General features: G+C 31.6%; 1 protein-coding gene across 4 annotated transcripts in view; it reads left to right on the top strand.

Moving 5' to 3' along the window:
• The window catches only part of LOC148602047 (uncharacterized), a 28,275-nt gene extending 15,776 nt beyond the window's left edge, over window positions 1–12,499 (top strand). For 3 of the 4 annotated variants that reach the window (XM_088556523.1, XM_088556522.1, XM_088556524.1), the window contains 11 exons: window positions 363–515; window positions 1,458–1,532; window positions 1,718–1,825; window positions 2,238–2,352; window positions 2,777–2,852; window positions 4,238–4,339; window positions 4,918–5,013; window positions 5,629–5,704; window positions 6,929–7,123; window positions 7,879–7,944; window positions 9,352–12,499. In XM_088556523.1, the coding sequence (XP_088412649.1) occupies window positions 363–515; window positions 1,458–1,532; window positions 1,718–1,825; window positions 2,238–2,352; window positions 2,777–2,852; window positions 4,238–4,339; window positions 4,918–5,013; window positions 5,629–5,704; window positions 6,929–7,123; window positions 7,879–7,944; window positions 9,352–10,229 (1,940 nt within the window). In that variant the 3' untranslated portion in view covers window positions 10,230–12,499. The remainder of the gene's footprint in view (window positions 1–362; window positions 516–1,457; window positions 1,533–1,717; window positions 1,826–2,237; window positions 2,353–2,776; window positions 2,853–4,237; window positions 4,340–4,917; window positions 5,014–5,628; window positions 5,705–6,928; window positions 7,124–7,878; window positions 7,945–9,351) is intronic. The other variant, XM_088556525.1, reaches the window with a different exon arrangement.
• Window positions 12,500–14,180: the final 1,681 nt, after the last annotated feature.

Genomic DNA, 14,180 nt, shown 5'->3' with positions numbered 1-14,180 from the left:
CATCATTCAGGAGTTTTCGGCTGTTTGACGATGTGATGAAGAAGCCGAGAGATATAATATTTTGTTTACATGTTAGAACTTCCATGTGTGGTCGAAACAACTCGTTCACCTGTCTGATATTTTGTAAAAGACAGAGTATGTGATGAAATAACACAAAATTCAATATTTATCTTAAAATAATTACATAAAAAAGTTTTGTATTAAGTTTCTTTCGATCTGAGCATGTAAAAGACTAAAATAACTGGCATGCGCTGTCAAAATTTTCGGACCCTTGCAATGGATACAATACGTTTTTACCAATGATTTGTTCAGTTTCGACCACAATCTTTTTCTTAATAATCAAGATTTAGTTGCTTTTTTAGATAATTATGGAAAATCAAAACCTTTAGACAACAAGAAGTCAAGTAAAAAGAAGTTGCATATGGGTGATAGTAGTCAAAGAAATGCCAAGGAAATGACTAATCACAAAAAACATACAGCTCATTTAAAGACCAAAGAAGATCATTCTGATAAAGGTATTGAAAACTTTTATTTCAGTATTCACCCAGACTTATTTCATTGTACTTCAGCTTTTTTCCACCCATCTGTTCATCTGTCTGTTCACACTTTCACAACAAAATATTTGTATGCCCCTGTAAGCAAAGACTTGTCATACTGTTTTACCACCTTCCTCCATCCATTCATTGTCTTGCAAGTTTTCCCAATATAACTCATTAACACTTGCACCATTTGAACTGAAACTTTGAAAAAATTTGTAGATCCATAGTGGGTAGCTTCCTTTAATATTTGGAAAAATTCAGATCCATATAAAATAGGGGTATTTTCCAGTTTTCGTACATTAATTCAAAAATTGCTACCACCAAGTAACTATGAGAAAGTGTATATATCCCTTTATGTTTTTTTTAACAAAAAATTTCAATTTTCATTTAAAAACACAAGTTTGCAGCAACTTGTGTGATGTGTCAGAATTTCTGTGATAATCGATCCATTGAATCAGCATGTTGAAACCAATCCTATTTTGCAATTGTAAGACTTTAAAAATTTTTTTTCTTTTATATGTATTTTTCTTCGTGCTCTTGTTTATGGAAGATTGGGAGAAAGTCTTTAACACTTGGCAGCTCAGTGAAAATTTGTTTATTTATTGTGTTGCTTTAGTGTCAGTAGTCGAATCTTTCATGTGTGGATGTATCATCTGTGTCTCCCACAAAGATGTTTCAAAGGTAGTCCTTCTTAGAGTGTTTTAGATAAACATGTGGAGTGTGGGACATCACTTTAGTTAAATATGGTAAACATATCATTACAATGAAATTGTATTATACCCTTTCCATGTCTGTGGCACATCTACTTTCTGTTTACTGCTAAGTTAATTTGTTCATGTCTGCTGATGATGTATGTAGCTCAACTAAGTGATTGATAGAATGATCAATAAACATATTTTATGTTATCCTTCTATACAGCAGATGTTCCTATAGTCAAAGAAAAATCAAGAAGAAAAGAACTTCAAGAAAGGCTTCTTAACAGAGAAAAACTAGGTACTGTTATGAAAATGTTTCTTTTTTATTCAAGTTTGAACAAAAGATCTTCCTTGGCATAGTTGAAGGGAAATAACTACATTTTGAAATAAGATTAGGTTTCTAAGTTAAAATGTCTTTTACCAGTATCAATAACTAATAAAAATATATACACTGATTATATTTAACCTTTCTCTGTATTATAGGAACTTGGGTGCAATGTTCAAAGAAAACATGTTCAAAGTGGAGATTCTTGTCTGATTGTGAAGACCCCTCCACTCTACCAGAAGTATGGACTTGTGATATGAACATTGGTAAGAATAGTAGTCTTTATATTGCATTTAAGGAGAAGAGATTGTGGAATTTGTTGCATTTTTTACTTAAAATATTAATACAGAAATGTGATTTCCTGTCTCAATAGTACATAGGAAATATCAGTGTACTAAAATGATACAGCAACAAAGATAACTTAACATGTTTCTCTTTTTATCTTCATATAAAATTTGTTTGTTCCAACACTTATTTTTTATTAGATTTACATACTTTATATATCACGTTATTATGTTATACTCATTGGTTTTAAGAGAATATATGGACTGTTTGTGGCTATTCTTAATCATATTATGAAAAATCAATGTTTGTAAGGAATCTTTAGTACATCAGCTTAGAGAGGAAAATATGTATTAATCTAGTCTTTGTATACATTTTTATCATATATTTTTACAGATGAAAGATACAATAGCTGCAGTAAGGCAGAGCAGAATTATGACGAGGCTGAACACATTTTTACTGATTTTGCAGAAGGTTCAGTTGTATGGGCAAAAATGGCTGGATTTCCATGGTTTGTGTGAACAAATTATATCTGTTTAGTTCATTTAATTATGATTATATGTTATTGCTTTAGATATCTACAAACATGTACCAAGTTACGGTTCACTTATTTTCAGTACGTTTAGTAGATATTATTACACAAATAATAATAATTTTTTGGATGAACAATATTTCACACAGGATTGTATTTACATTTATGTTGTATTTGTTCATCTTCTTTGTAACTTAAAGATTTAAGCCTTGATAATTGTTATTTAAACAGGGATGATTTTTTTCCGCTTTTTAGCGAAATTCTGCTATTTTAAATCCTGATTTTACCGTTACTGTATATTTTTGTGATTTTTACTGTATATTTACTTCCGATTTTGCCAATTTCCGCTTTGTAGACCTCGTAAAATCATCCCTGTTTAAATAACATTTTCCATCCTTTGTAGGTGGCCAGCAATGGTAGAAATAGATCCTGATACTGAAAGCTACTTTTTATTAATGACAGAATATAGCATGTACCCTGTAAGTTGATGCTCTATAATTCAGAAGGGTAATAACCATAACAGATTTTGGCTGTATGGATTGAATAGAAGTTTTTTTTAATAGTTATACCCCAACTCCACTGGATCATCAGTCAGTTATCCTATCTGTCTGAACTTTGTTCAATTATCTCAGCTCCCAATGGCGGGATTGATATCAAATTGGTGTAAAGCAACATATCAACTTCATGTTCTGTAGGACTTTGCCATTTTTCAATGTATTGAATGATACAGAAAATTTTCATCACAAAAAAATCTGCTCCAATTAGTTGTGATTGGTTTTAAATTTGGTGTGTTGCATGGGTTGTATCTGATATCAAATTTCTGGGGTTGTAAACTTTATGTTTTCTCTGTAAGGTCACTTGATGTTTTTACAAAAGGGCTTTTCCAGAAATAAATGAAGGAGGGGAGGGGTCGGGGAGCACCTTTTCATTTGACCCACCATGCATACAATTTTAATTTGTTATTTTCTTTTGTCTAGACTATGTATCTTAAATAACAAGCTCCCATCAAATTTTAATAGAGGTGCCTCTTGACCCACCCACCCCCCCACCTCACAGTTAATTCTGGAATAGCCCAAAGCTAATGTATGCCATATAGTGGGATTTGTGCTACATCGACTTTATGTTTTATTGCTTTGCCCACATTTTGACCATATGGTTTCTGGGAGAATGAGGTACCCTTCAGTAACAAAAAACAGAAGCCATTTTAACTGTAGGTTTTTTAAATAGGTATTACATCATCATAAACCTTGTTATCTGGTTTTTTACTCACACAGCACAAAGTGAATTTTGCCCTGTGCAGGTCCGGGTGTTAAAAGAATAGGCCTGCAGCAGCGCTAAGCTTGTCGTAAAAGGCGACTAAATAGTGCTCAGAAACCTAGCTGGGAGCTAGGTGCTCTGCCCACAGAGCAACTGGGATGTGTGCCCCAGGTGGTGGAATGGGGTACCCCTGGCGTGTTATATGCTGGGGTTGTCAGGCTATAATACGGAAAACCTGACCGCAAACCATAGTGGTGCACCGTGTTGGGAAAGATGCCACGTTCCTTGCACGTTAAAGAACCCTGCTGTGGTATTCGATAGGAGTAGGAACCTTTGCGCTCCGCCACAGGAGGCTAAATTGCTCGACCTTACCCTTCCCTCCCTTTTTCTAGTGGCAATCTAAATTTGTCGACCCTATTATCCTTGTGTCACATCCCTTTTTTTTTCATTTCATCATCATTCATGTTCATTTTATCATCCATTTCATGTTCATTGTCTGAATATAGCTGAAATATTGCTGCTCGGATGTTAAACCCCAACAATCAATCAATCAATCAAAGTGAATTTTTCATTTCCTCATATATTTTGATGTTTTGTTTATTTTTAGAGCCACTATCATGTTGTATTCTTTGATGATAAAGTATCTAGGGCTTGGGTGAATTCAGCATCAATTAGAAAATTTAATGGTTGTGATGAAGATGATACATTGGTAAGTTTTGTTCCTGTAAGACAGGAAGTCTTTGCAACACACTTACACTCTTGTTAAAATTTCATTGCCTTTTGTCTGACAGTAAAAAGTAGAAGTGCTTTTTTTTACAGACATTCTGTAATTTGTACAGATTTTCACTATTATTAGGCATTATGTATTGTTAGTACAAAAAGAGTGCTCCATATAAAAAGTGTAGATCACCAAGTTTAAATTTATTATGGGCAGATATGATGCATTATGGGCAAAATTATGGTATGGTAGAGTTTTTGGTTTACTGATTTAAAAAAAAATGTTGATTGTTTGAATAGAAAATTATGATAAATTATTTTACCATTATTGGACAGGGATGCTTTTCTTTCGTTTTTATACAGAATTCCGCTTTTTCACATCCGGATTTTATTGTTACAGTTTTTTTTTTACTGTATATTTACTTCTGATTTTGCCAATTTTTGCTTTGTTTGTAATCAGGTTTTGTTACTAGACAAGTCATTCTGTTGATCATGATCCTTATTGTTTTCTAATCAGATAGAGATTTTGCAGGAAATCAATTATGAAATAGATATTGATATTTTTTTCAGAAGCCAACAAAGAGTAGTAAGGGATTTGCCAGTTTTACTAAAGACCTATATTTAGCTAAAACCAATGCTCTGTTAGCTTATGACATGTCAGTTCAGGTAACATATAAAATCATCCTCAATACGAAAAAAAAAAAAAAAAAACGAAAAAGAAAAAGAAAAAAACAATTATATGTATTGCAAATTTTATATACTGTACATGTGTTTTAAAGAGTAACCTTTCACCAGTAGCATTAGAATCAAATATATTGGAAGATCTAAATTCATACATTAATTGTATACAAGAAGTAATAAAAAAAATCACTATTGAAATAGAATGCAAAATCCAGCACCAAAAGATTGATTTAAGTTAGAGCACTGTAAACATATTAATTTTTAATTGATTCTGTCTAGTAAACATATTCGTGGGTATCAATTTTCACTTTTTCAAAGAATGATGAGCATTATATTGTGTTAAAAATCAATTTCTCAGTTATTATTTTTCACACTCTCTCTCAAAACAATATTGGTAATCTTTCTTTAGTAAGACCATTGTTGTATAAGGTTTACATTATTGATATTATTTCCATTGTGTGATAAAGGGCATAAGGTTGTGGTAATTTCACTTTCATATCTCTTTTGTATTATAGCAAGAATATACGCATGTTTGAAGGAATAAATGTCTTTTGTCAAGTTTGTAACAACTGTTGAAGTATTCATGTTGTTGTATTTTAGGATAGACTGAATAACTTCAGTTTTGCTAAAAGATACAGAGGGAAGTATGGAAAACCTTATTCTGACAGTCCGAATGGTAAAAATATATTGTGTAATTCTGTAATATAGCTATGGTTCAGACTTTTATTTATTAAAAAAAGTTATCATCAATTATATGAATAAGCAAACAATATTTTACTGCTATAACAATTTTTTTCTTATCTAATGAAAGTTTTCAATTGTCAAAATGCAAAATTTTATATGCAAATATTATTTTCCTCCACAAGTAAACAGAATTTTATTGTATTTGTTCCAAATTTTACAATTTGTATTTTTTTGTAATTTACTTCCAATTTTACAAATTTATACTTTAATGATACCTGTGAAGTTATTTCTATAATGGATATGTATTTCATGAAGAACAGCAGTGATTTTCAAACCCTTATTTTAGGTCCAAATTTCAGCCCCATCCTCAATGAAAAAAAGGCTCTAAAAATTGATGGTTGGTTGTAAAATTCCCAATTGTCAATAGACGTCCGGTCGCCTTGAGATCGCAATCATGTTTTTTTTTCTTCCGTATCATACTTTGTTTATTAACATTTGGATCATCTGTCGTGGTGTTTCATTAGTTTTCCTTATACTATCAATGACATTATGATTGCATTGCAATCTATTCGATTCTATGTCATTGTTGTGCTTGAAGGGAACTAAAAAAAGTAAAACAGACAAGCCGAAAAATGACCCATACAATATGTCAATAGAATATTTCTGACTGGCAATTCAATTGCTGGTGCAGCAATGTCTCATAATTTCAAGTTCTATTAAAAAAAAAAAAACTGAGCTTAGCTGATAGTGCTAAATGTTGGAAATTAGATTCATTTGGCTTAAAAAAATCAACATGAAAGAAAACTTGAATTTTAATATACTATTAGATGATTCAAATGACAAATGTTTTATTAATGTTTGAAACTAATGAAAAAGGAAGACAATATGCATTATTAAGATGAATTTTTGATGAGAGATGTACATGTACAAACTTTTCTTCAGTCTCTGTTGTATCCATATTGTCTTCAAAAGGAGATCTGCACTCTTCTATACTGAGGGAATTGTAGTGTTTGTCATTTATATATCATTACCCAAATTAGCGATTTTTCATGTTTTTTTTCCAATTGCCTGAGCCCCGGACCACTTCCCAAAAACAGTAGAAAAATCACTGACCAGAACAGGTAATTTCTATACTTTAAGTTCTTGTGAAATAATGTAAAGCTATACATGAATAGTTGAAAAAAATTAAACTTTTGTGATAATTTTTATCCTGCAGATATTCCAAAGCAAAAGGAGAAAATGTCTGCTGGAAATAGAAAAATGAACACAGTAGAAAGTGAGATGATTGAAACTGCTCTTGAAGATGATGACAATGAAGATGCTGTTTTAAAAGGATTTGAAGGAGTTTTAGATGCAGTTGATGGTGAAATAGATGAGGAAGGAGATGGGGATTATGTTGCTGAAAAGGAAGGTAAATATTGCATATATTTAAATCAAAGACTGAAGTCTTCAAAGTCGCTAATCGTAAAATAGTCTCTGTTACTGATTTTGGCTTATTTTCAACATCCACATTGGCATGAATGTGATATGTTCTAAAATTGGGTGACTTCCGGTAAAATCTTGGTTCCCATGATATGATTGTGTACTCTTTTGTAACCGTGATGACTGGAATGTTTTTTAATTACCCGAAACCAGATTAAACAACTGACAATGGCTGTATATAGATATCAGGGTCCCAATAATATATATGACCTATATGTATGGTCAATTGTAACGAGCCCCTGTGTTTGAATTGAAAACTGGGTAATATTATATAAATTCAATGCCAACTGATCATTTCATCTTTTAATGTAAACTTCCCACTTCATAAAAGCAAAAAAAAAAAACACACATAGACATGTGTATGTTATTTTTTAAAAGAGGTACGTTGTAGCGATAACACGGCACAGATCTGTACTGATATTATGACTGTAAGAAGACGCTAACAATATTTAGTGACTTAAAAGCAAGCAGAAAACAACAACTATATAGAAAAGAATGAAATATGTATTTGTGTTAAACTTGGAAAATAATCCATACTCATAAAGCAAAATAAAAAATCTGGAAAGTGAATTAGAATCAATATTTGTTAAATTATTTTGTTTACTAAGTTTGCCATCAGATGCTAGTACATGGTTAATCTTTTCTTTTCCTTATGTTTAGATTTATTTTATTGGTTAATTTCAGGTTATGACGACTTTGAAATGTCAGATGATGGTGAAGAAGAGTTAAGAAATAAAGAGATTGAAAAAAGTAGGTTTTTCAGTGTAGCTGTTGGTCACATTATTGTTCTAGTAAAAACCAAATGATAAAAGGACATTTTGTCAGTGTCAATAATTATCACTTTTATTTTTTTCTGAAGAACAGCATCCAGACAGAAAAAGAAAGAATATTTCAACCACCTTATTGTATAGATAGCTTTGATTAATTGGAAGTTCTCTGTGTACTAAAGGGTCTGGTACATTTAGAGGTGTTTTTGGTCCTCTACTAGGTTAAATTTCTGAATATGGCAATAGAATGTTACCAATCTGCATTTTTGTTAAGGACTTAATGTAGGTCAACAACGTTACCATATTAGTTTTTTTTTCTTTGTCCTGGTTGAGTAATGACAAGTTGAATGTATTTAAAAACAAGTTTCTGAAAATATAGCTGAATTTTGGTACAAAATTGATCATTTTGTCAAGTTTCTGATGCCTGCTTCAATGTAGACCAACTAAACCATTAGGGAGTCAGATAAAATAGACAAAAGTGCTTCAGAATATCAAAATATAACATTGCTCTACATTGGCATAGACATTTGTTTTTCACATGGAATGGATAATATATACTTCCTGGTTTTGTGAAATTTAAGAAAACCGTCTATTTTTACCAATGATTATGACCAAAATGTGCAGACCAGAATAGTTGTAAATGTAGGAAATTAAACTTAAGGTTTAAACTTTTGTTCATATATGTGAAAACGATAACTCTACTTTGGCGGAAAATGTAGACGTCAAAAAAGCGACAGACTTCTGTTAAAATGATAATTAATAACTAAAATGGTAAGACAATGCTAAACCATTATCCCTAAGTATATTTTTGTCTTCCCAAAACTGTTATAATTCCCAAAATACTTCAGGATAATTAATATATGTGAAAATGTATTTCACATCACTCAGCAAGTTAAAGTTTGCTGCAACTCAAACATCAATTTCAAGTAAGTAAGGGGACCAATTTTTCCCATAAATGTACCTGATCCTTTAAATAATTCACAATGTTAAATAAGTTCACTCTTGGAATAGCTTTCTTCCATCAAAATGTTGTAACAGGAATAAAAATCCACAATCACAAAATTTAAAATCTGTGTTGATAGTAACAAAATCTATGTAATGAGTAGGAAATTCAATTTGTTATCATGAATAACTGAAATATAACTACTCTTGCCAAAAATGCTTGAAGATTTAACTTCCACAAAACTCATTAAATCTTTGCTTTTTTGATACTCATGATCATATTTTGGTTATTCACTATTTACAATTCATCATCCTGTTATTCTCAAACATGTACATCTATTCATTCAAAAGTTTTTAATTATATATTTTTCATTTAGACACATTTATCAGGCTTTTTTCCTATACCCAATTTATATCTGTTTTATTCTTTGTTAGTTGATTCTTGCAGAAACCAGAAGAAGTGTAAAACAAACACAGCAGAGACATAAAAAGAAGAAGGAACAAATGAACCGAGGAAAAAGACTTGAAACCAAGAAGCCTAAAATGTTTATAATAAATGAAAATGATGATGAAATGATTGTACCTTCCACTCCTTTAAAGTCTCACATAGAGGAGAATACTGGTTCTACCTCTACTCCTATAAAAAATGAGGAAATGATAGTACCAACCAATTCTGTTAAACAACTGAAATTAGACAATGATATCTTCACAATGGACCTTAATCACAGTCTTGCAGATGAGTTGTCCAGTGACAACAGTGACAACAAATCAAATTGTAATGGTGATGAAAATATTGAGCAAATTAAAAAGGAAACTGAATTATTGGTCGAACCTGTTTGTAAACAAGAAAGTATAGAAAATGTAAATGACTTAGATTTTTTTGAAAAATGTATAAGTAGAATTGAAAGCTCTTTTGATGACACAAATGTACAAAGTACTGAATCTTCCAGCAACAAAAATAATAAAGGAAAACAAGAAACACTGTCTAGTGATGGCTTATCTGAAAATAAAAATGACAATATAAGTGATGTTAATAAGTCTTCAGAACAGTCTACAGAAACCTCAGATAAGAATGATCAGAAGAATTCAGCAGGGAGTACATCACAAGGAACAGAGGATGATGTAATAGATGACAATATTTGTTCGTCATTAGAACAGGATGAACAGATGGTACCAGGGGAAGAATCGTCACCGGATTTAACATTTGATTTAGAAATATCAAATCCAATAGAAAACAAACATCCAAATCAGCTGGTTAACCATATTGTAACACCTGCAACTGTTGAATTAGCTTATGATTCTGATCCATTTGATATGGAAGAATGAGTTGTATTTTTCTTAATGTTAAGTTTCAGTCATATTAGATATAATAATATTTTTATTGTTGATTATATATTTGTTGAAATTTTGTAATTTAAGTCCCTCACCTGCTAAGCAGGTTTTAATTTGTTGTTATATTTAAGTTAATAAGCTATGTAGAAGTCAAAGATGTTATTCAGCTGTAAACAAATAGTCATTATGAAGAACATGTGTTTTATGATGAAAAATGATATTTCAGATTACAAGAGGGTTTATTGAATGGCATTAAAGTAAGGGAGATAATTAGCCTCATTTGTTTGCTAAATGTGGGTTATTATGTTTAAATCACGTTTTTCCATGGATTTTGCCTCATATTATTATTTCTATTAACTTTATGAATGGTCTTGTAAGAGAGGTTCTTGGTTATTTGATCCCAGAAAGCTCGAGAAAGTTGTTAAGGAAATTAGGGAAAGATATGAATAATTGTGAAATTTGTATTTATGAATAGCAATTTAAATCAAATTGAATTATAAATTGTAATTGATGATATAATTACATTTCACATTTGTTATCAAACTCAGGTAGTTGCTTTGTTGAATCTTTCATTTGTTGTTATCATTTTTCTAAAGTTTATTTCTACTTATTGTTATGTACAGTGTTGTTAAAGTGTTCTGTATTAAGTATTTCAGCTGATTTCCTCACATTTTTGTACACATGTCTTGATCTAATACTTTTTTTGATGAAAATTGGTTTTTGTACTCTCTGATTTTAAAAGAGTACTGTACTTGGAGCTTTTTTTCTGTCTACTATGAAAAATTAATTGTGGATTAAAGTTGGATGTAATTGAAAACAACTGCCATGAACTGTTCTTTTTGTAAAATAAAATTGACAGTGTATATTCATTAGGGCTATTCCCAGTAAAATTTCCCTGAAGGGGCTGGAATGCTTATTTGCAATGCATTAAGTTGTGTAAAATATCAGAGATACCCCATATCAATTAAGAAATAAATTGTGGAAACTCCATCTTATCATTGTTTTATCGCAGATTATCGCTCGGGGTAAAATAATGTGGCATAAATGGTCAGCCTGTGTTAAAACAATGATAAACTGTAATTTCCATGTTAATAGGACAATAACGGTACTTTTTTTACATTTTCATGATCTATTATGGTAACCTTAGACCTGCCATATTTGTCCATATATGGCTGTACACTTTATTGTATGTCAGTTAAAATGGTGGTTGTTAAACTTAATGCTTTGTATAAGTATTTATAATGAAAGAAATGTAGAATGATGTAAGATATGTTACTAGTTGTTTGCATTATTAGATTACACGTAGACAGGTACAATGCCTGGACTGAAACATTTCTATGTTGACAATTGTTATTGTCTGTTTTCATACATGATGGGGCATGTGGTGAATGCTACTGTGAACCAGTGCAGGTCCGGGGGTCAAAAGAATTGCCCTGCAGCAGCGCTAAGCTCGTTGTAAAAGGCGACTAATAAGTGCTCAGAACCTTAGCCGGGGGCTAGGGCGCTCTGCCCACAGAACAACTGGGTTGTGTGCCTCAGGTGGTGGAATGTGGTACCCTTGGCATGTTACATGCTGGGGTTGTAAGGCTATAATGCGGAAAACCTCACCACAAACCATAGTGGTGCACTGTGTTGGGAAAGATGTCACGTTCCTCGCTCTTTAAAGAAACCTGCTGTGGTATTCGATAGGAATAGGAACCTTTGCGCTCCGCCACAGGAGGCTAAATTGCCCGACCTTACCCATCCCCCTTTCTCTAGTGGCAATCAAAATTTGTCGACCCTGTTGTCCTTGTGTCACATCCTTTTGTTTCATTTCATGTTCATTTTATCATCCATTTCATGTTCATCAACTGAATATAGCTGGAATATTGCTGCTTGGACGTTAAACCCCAACAAACAAGCGAATGCTACTGTGTACATGTATAAGTGATTTTTACAGAATATAATGTAACTTTTCTAAAACAAAGCCCAAATAATATGCTGCTCATATAGCATTCGAAAATCAACATCATTTGTGGTCTCAAATCCTTTTAAGGATGTCATATTAGAATGTTCAAATATATAAGTGATGTTCCACCCCCTCTAGGGAAATTTTACTGGAATAGCCATTATTTTTTTTTTTTGAAGAATGTTTCTTGTATGTGAGCAAATCAGCTGTGTTGAAAAAGAAATATCTCATTGAAATATTAAGGAGAAAATTATGACGTTTTAATCCAATACCTTGTTGTTTATTCGTTATGTTGGTAAAATAAAATTGTTTCTGATATGTTGTATTTCTTTCGACCATCCAGGGACAAAAGTGATTTTACTGCCTGGATTTATTTTCAACAGAATGTACCCAGTAATTCCAGATTACACCATCAATTGAAAGTATTTTAAAATCTTAATGGGGATGTTAATGTAATACTGATAGGTAGAAATCATAGAATTTGTGGGCAAAAAATAATTAATTCTGCAGTATAGTTTGCAAATCCATATTTATAGACAATATTATATTATATGAAAAGAAAATATGAAATTATTTATGAGGCTCAAATGTATGCTATTAGTAATGTAACAGAAGTTCATCACCCAAACCAACCCATACGACCTTACTGAGATCTCTCTCTGACCATCAGTCATGCAGTTACAGATCAGTCATTGTCACATGATTCCTGTTTGATTCATACATATAACAGATAAAACAGTATGATTGTTCTTTTTTCTTTGTAAACGTTCATTTTCCAATTTGCTTTTTAACAAGAATTCAATACTTGTAATTTTAAATCATTTTTATTGGTCTGTGGGTTCCTCATTTACTTTTGTTTCTATAATTCGTGTTCGTTTTTTTCATGTTCTTTTTGTGCTTTTCTAAATTCTTCGTCTGCTTATTGAAGTATTTTGTCCAGTAACATCCTAGATTTTAATTTTAGTAGAACTTAAACGTAACTTGTTAGTAAATATATTAGGGACGGATCGCCAGTGGCAATCTATATGTGTAGGAAGAGTTTTGAAATGTAAATTGTACTGTAAGAAATGATGGATTTTTTTAGCTTCTTATGGTGTTTTAAGAAGTCTTGCAAACCTGTTGACATCACCCATACCATCATGGCGGTGCATCATCAATAACATTGTTATTTGAGTACATATAGTACCATCACTCATAGCCAAAATCCGATATCCTGTTATTCAAAAGCATCTCTTATGTTGGTTTTCAACATTTTTAAATACAAAATATCTGGATTTTTGACCTAGAATACAGATTTGTCTTTTATAAATAAAATGACACCAATCTTCCACGTATCTCTTTAGTTTGAATGGACCTGACACTAATTTAGTGATTCAGCAATTGCGTACTTATTTATTGAACAAATATACGAAGGGGAAGATTTAAATGTTTTATCGATTAAAGATATAGGTTGCCCTCACCACGTATCCTCTTAGAACTTCTTTTATTTTGCTGTCAATATGGTTACATATTGAGTAATGAGATATTTTAAACATCCGGAAAAGTGAATACTTCATGATATGACTTCTGTTATGTTACGGGTTATGTTTTGTCCAATAATAAAGGGATGCATGGAAGATGTTTGTCAGTTAATATAAATGAATATTTCCACATTCTTCATCCAGAAGATGTGTTTAACAGTTTATGTATAATTCAATACTAGTAGCAATAACTTATACAAATGAATTTTAACAAGTCAATGTAAATAAAAATGTTTCTTTGAAAGGGGAAGGCGATGTGCATTCATTCAAGCTAATTTGAATATGTACTTTCAATTAGTTGTTTTACTGGCGATTTTGGAATGGTTATTTTGCTGACTCTAGGCTTGTATATGAATAATTTTCCTTTTACTTGGAATGGTCATTCCGTTATTTCTGGGCTAGTACATGTACATGAATTTAACTTTGCTTAGATTGATTATTTTTTGACTGTCGATAAATAGTATCTTGAATGGTTAT

This window comes from Perna viridis, chromosome 12, assembly GCF_037379345.1.
Source record: "Perna viridis isolate PV_CMFRI_1.1 ecotype Kerala chromosome 12, ASM3737934v1, whole genome shotgun sequence".
In the NCBI taxonomy this organism is placed as follows: Eukaryota; Metazoa; Mollusca; class Bivalvia; order Mytilida; family Mytilidae; genus Perna; species Perna viridis.
The sequence above is the reverse complement of the archived record's forward strand: the minus strand, read 5'-3'. Positions and strand labels throughout refer to the sequence as shown.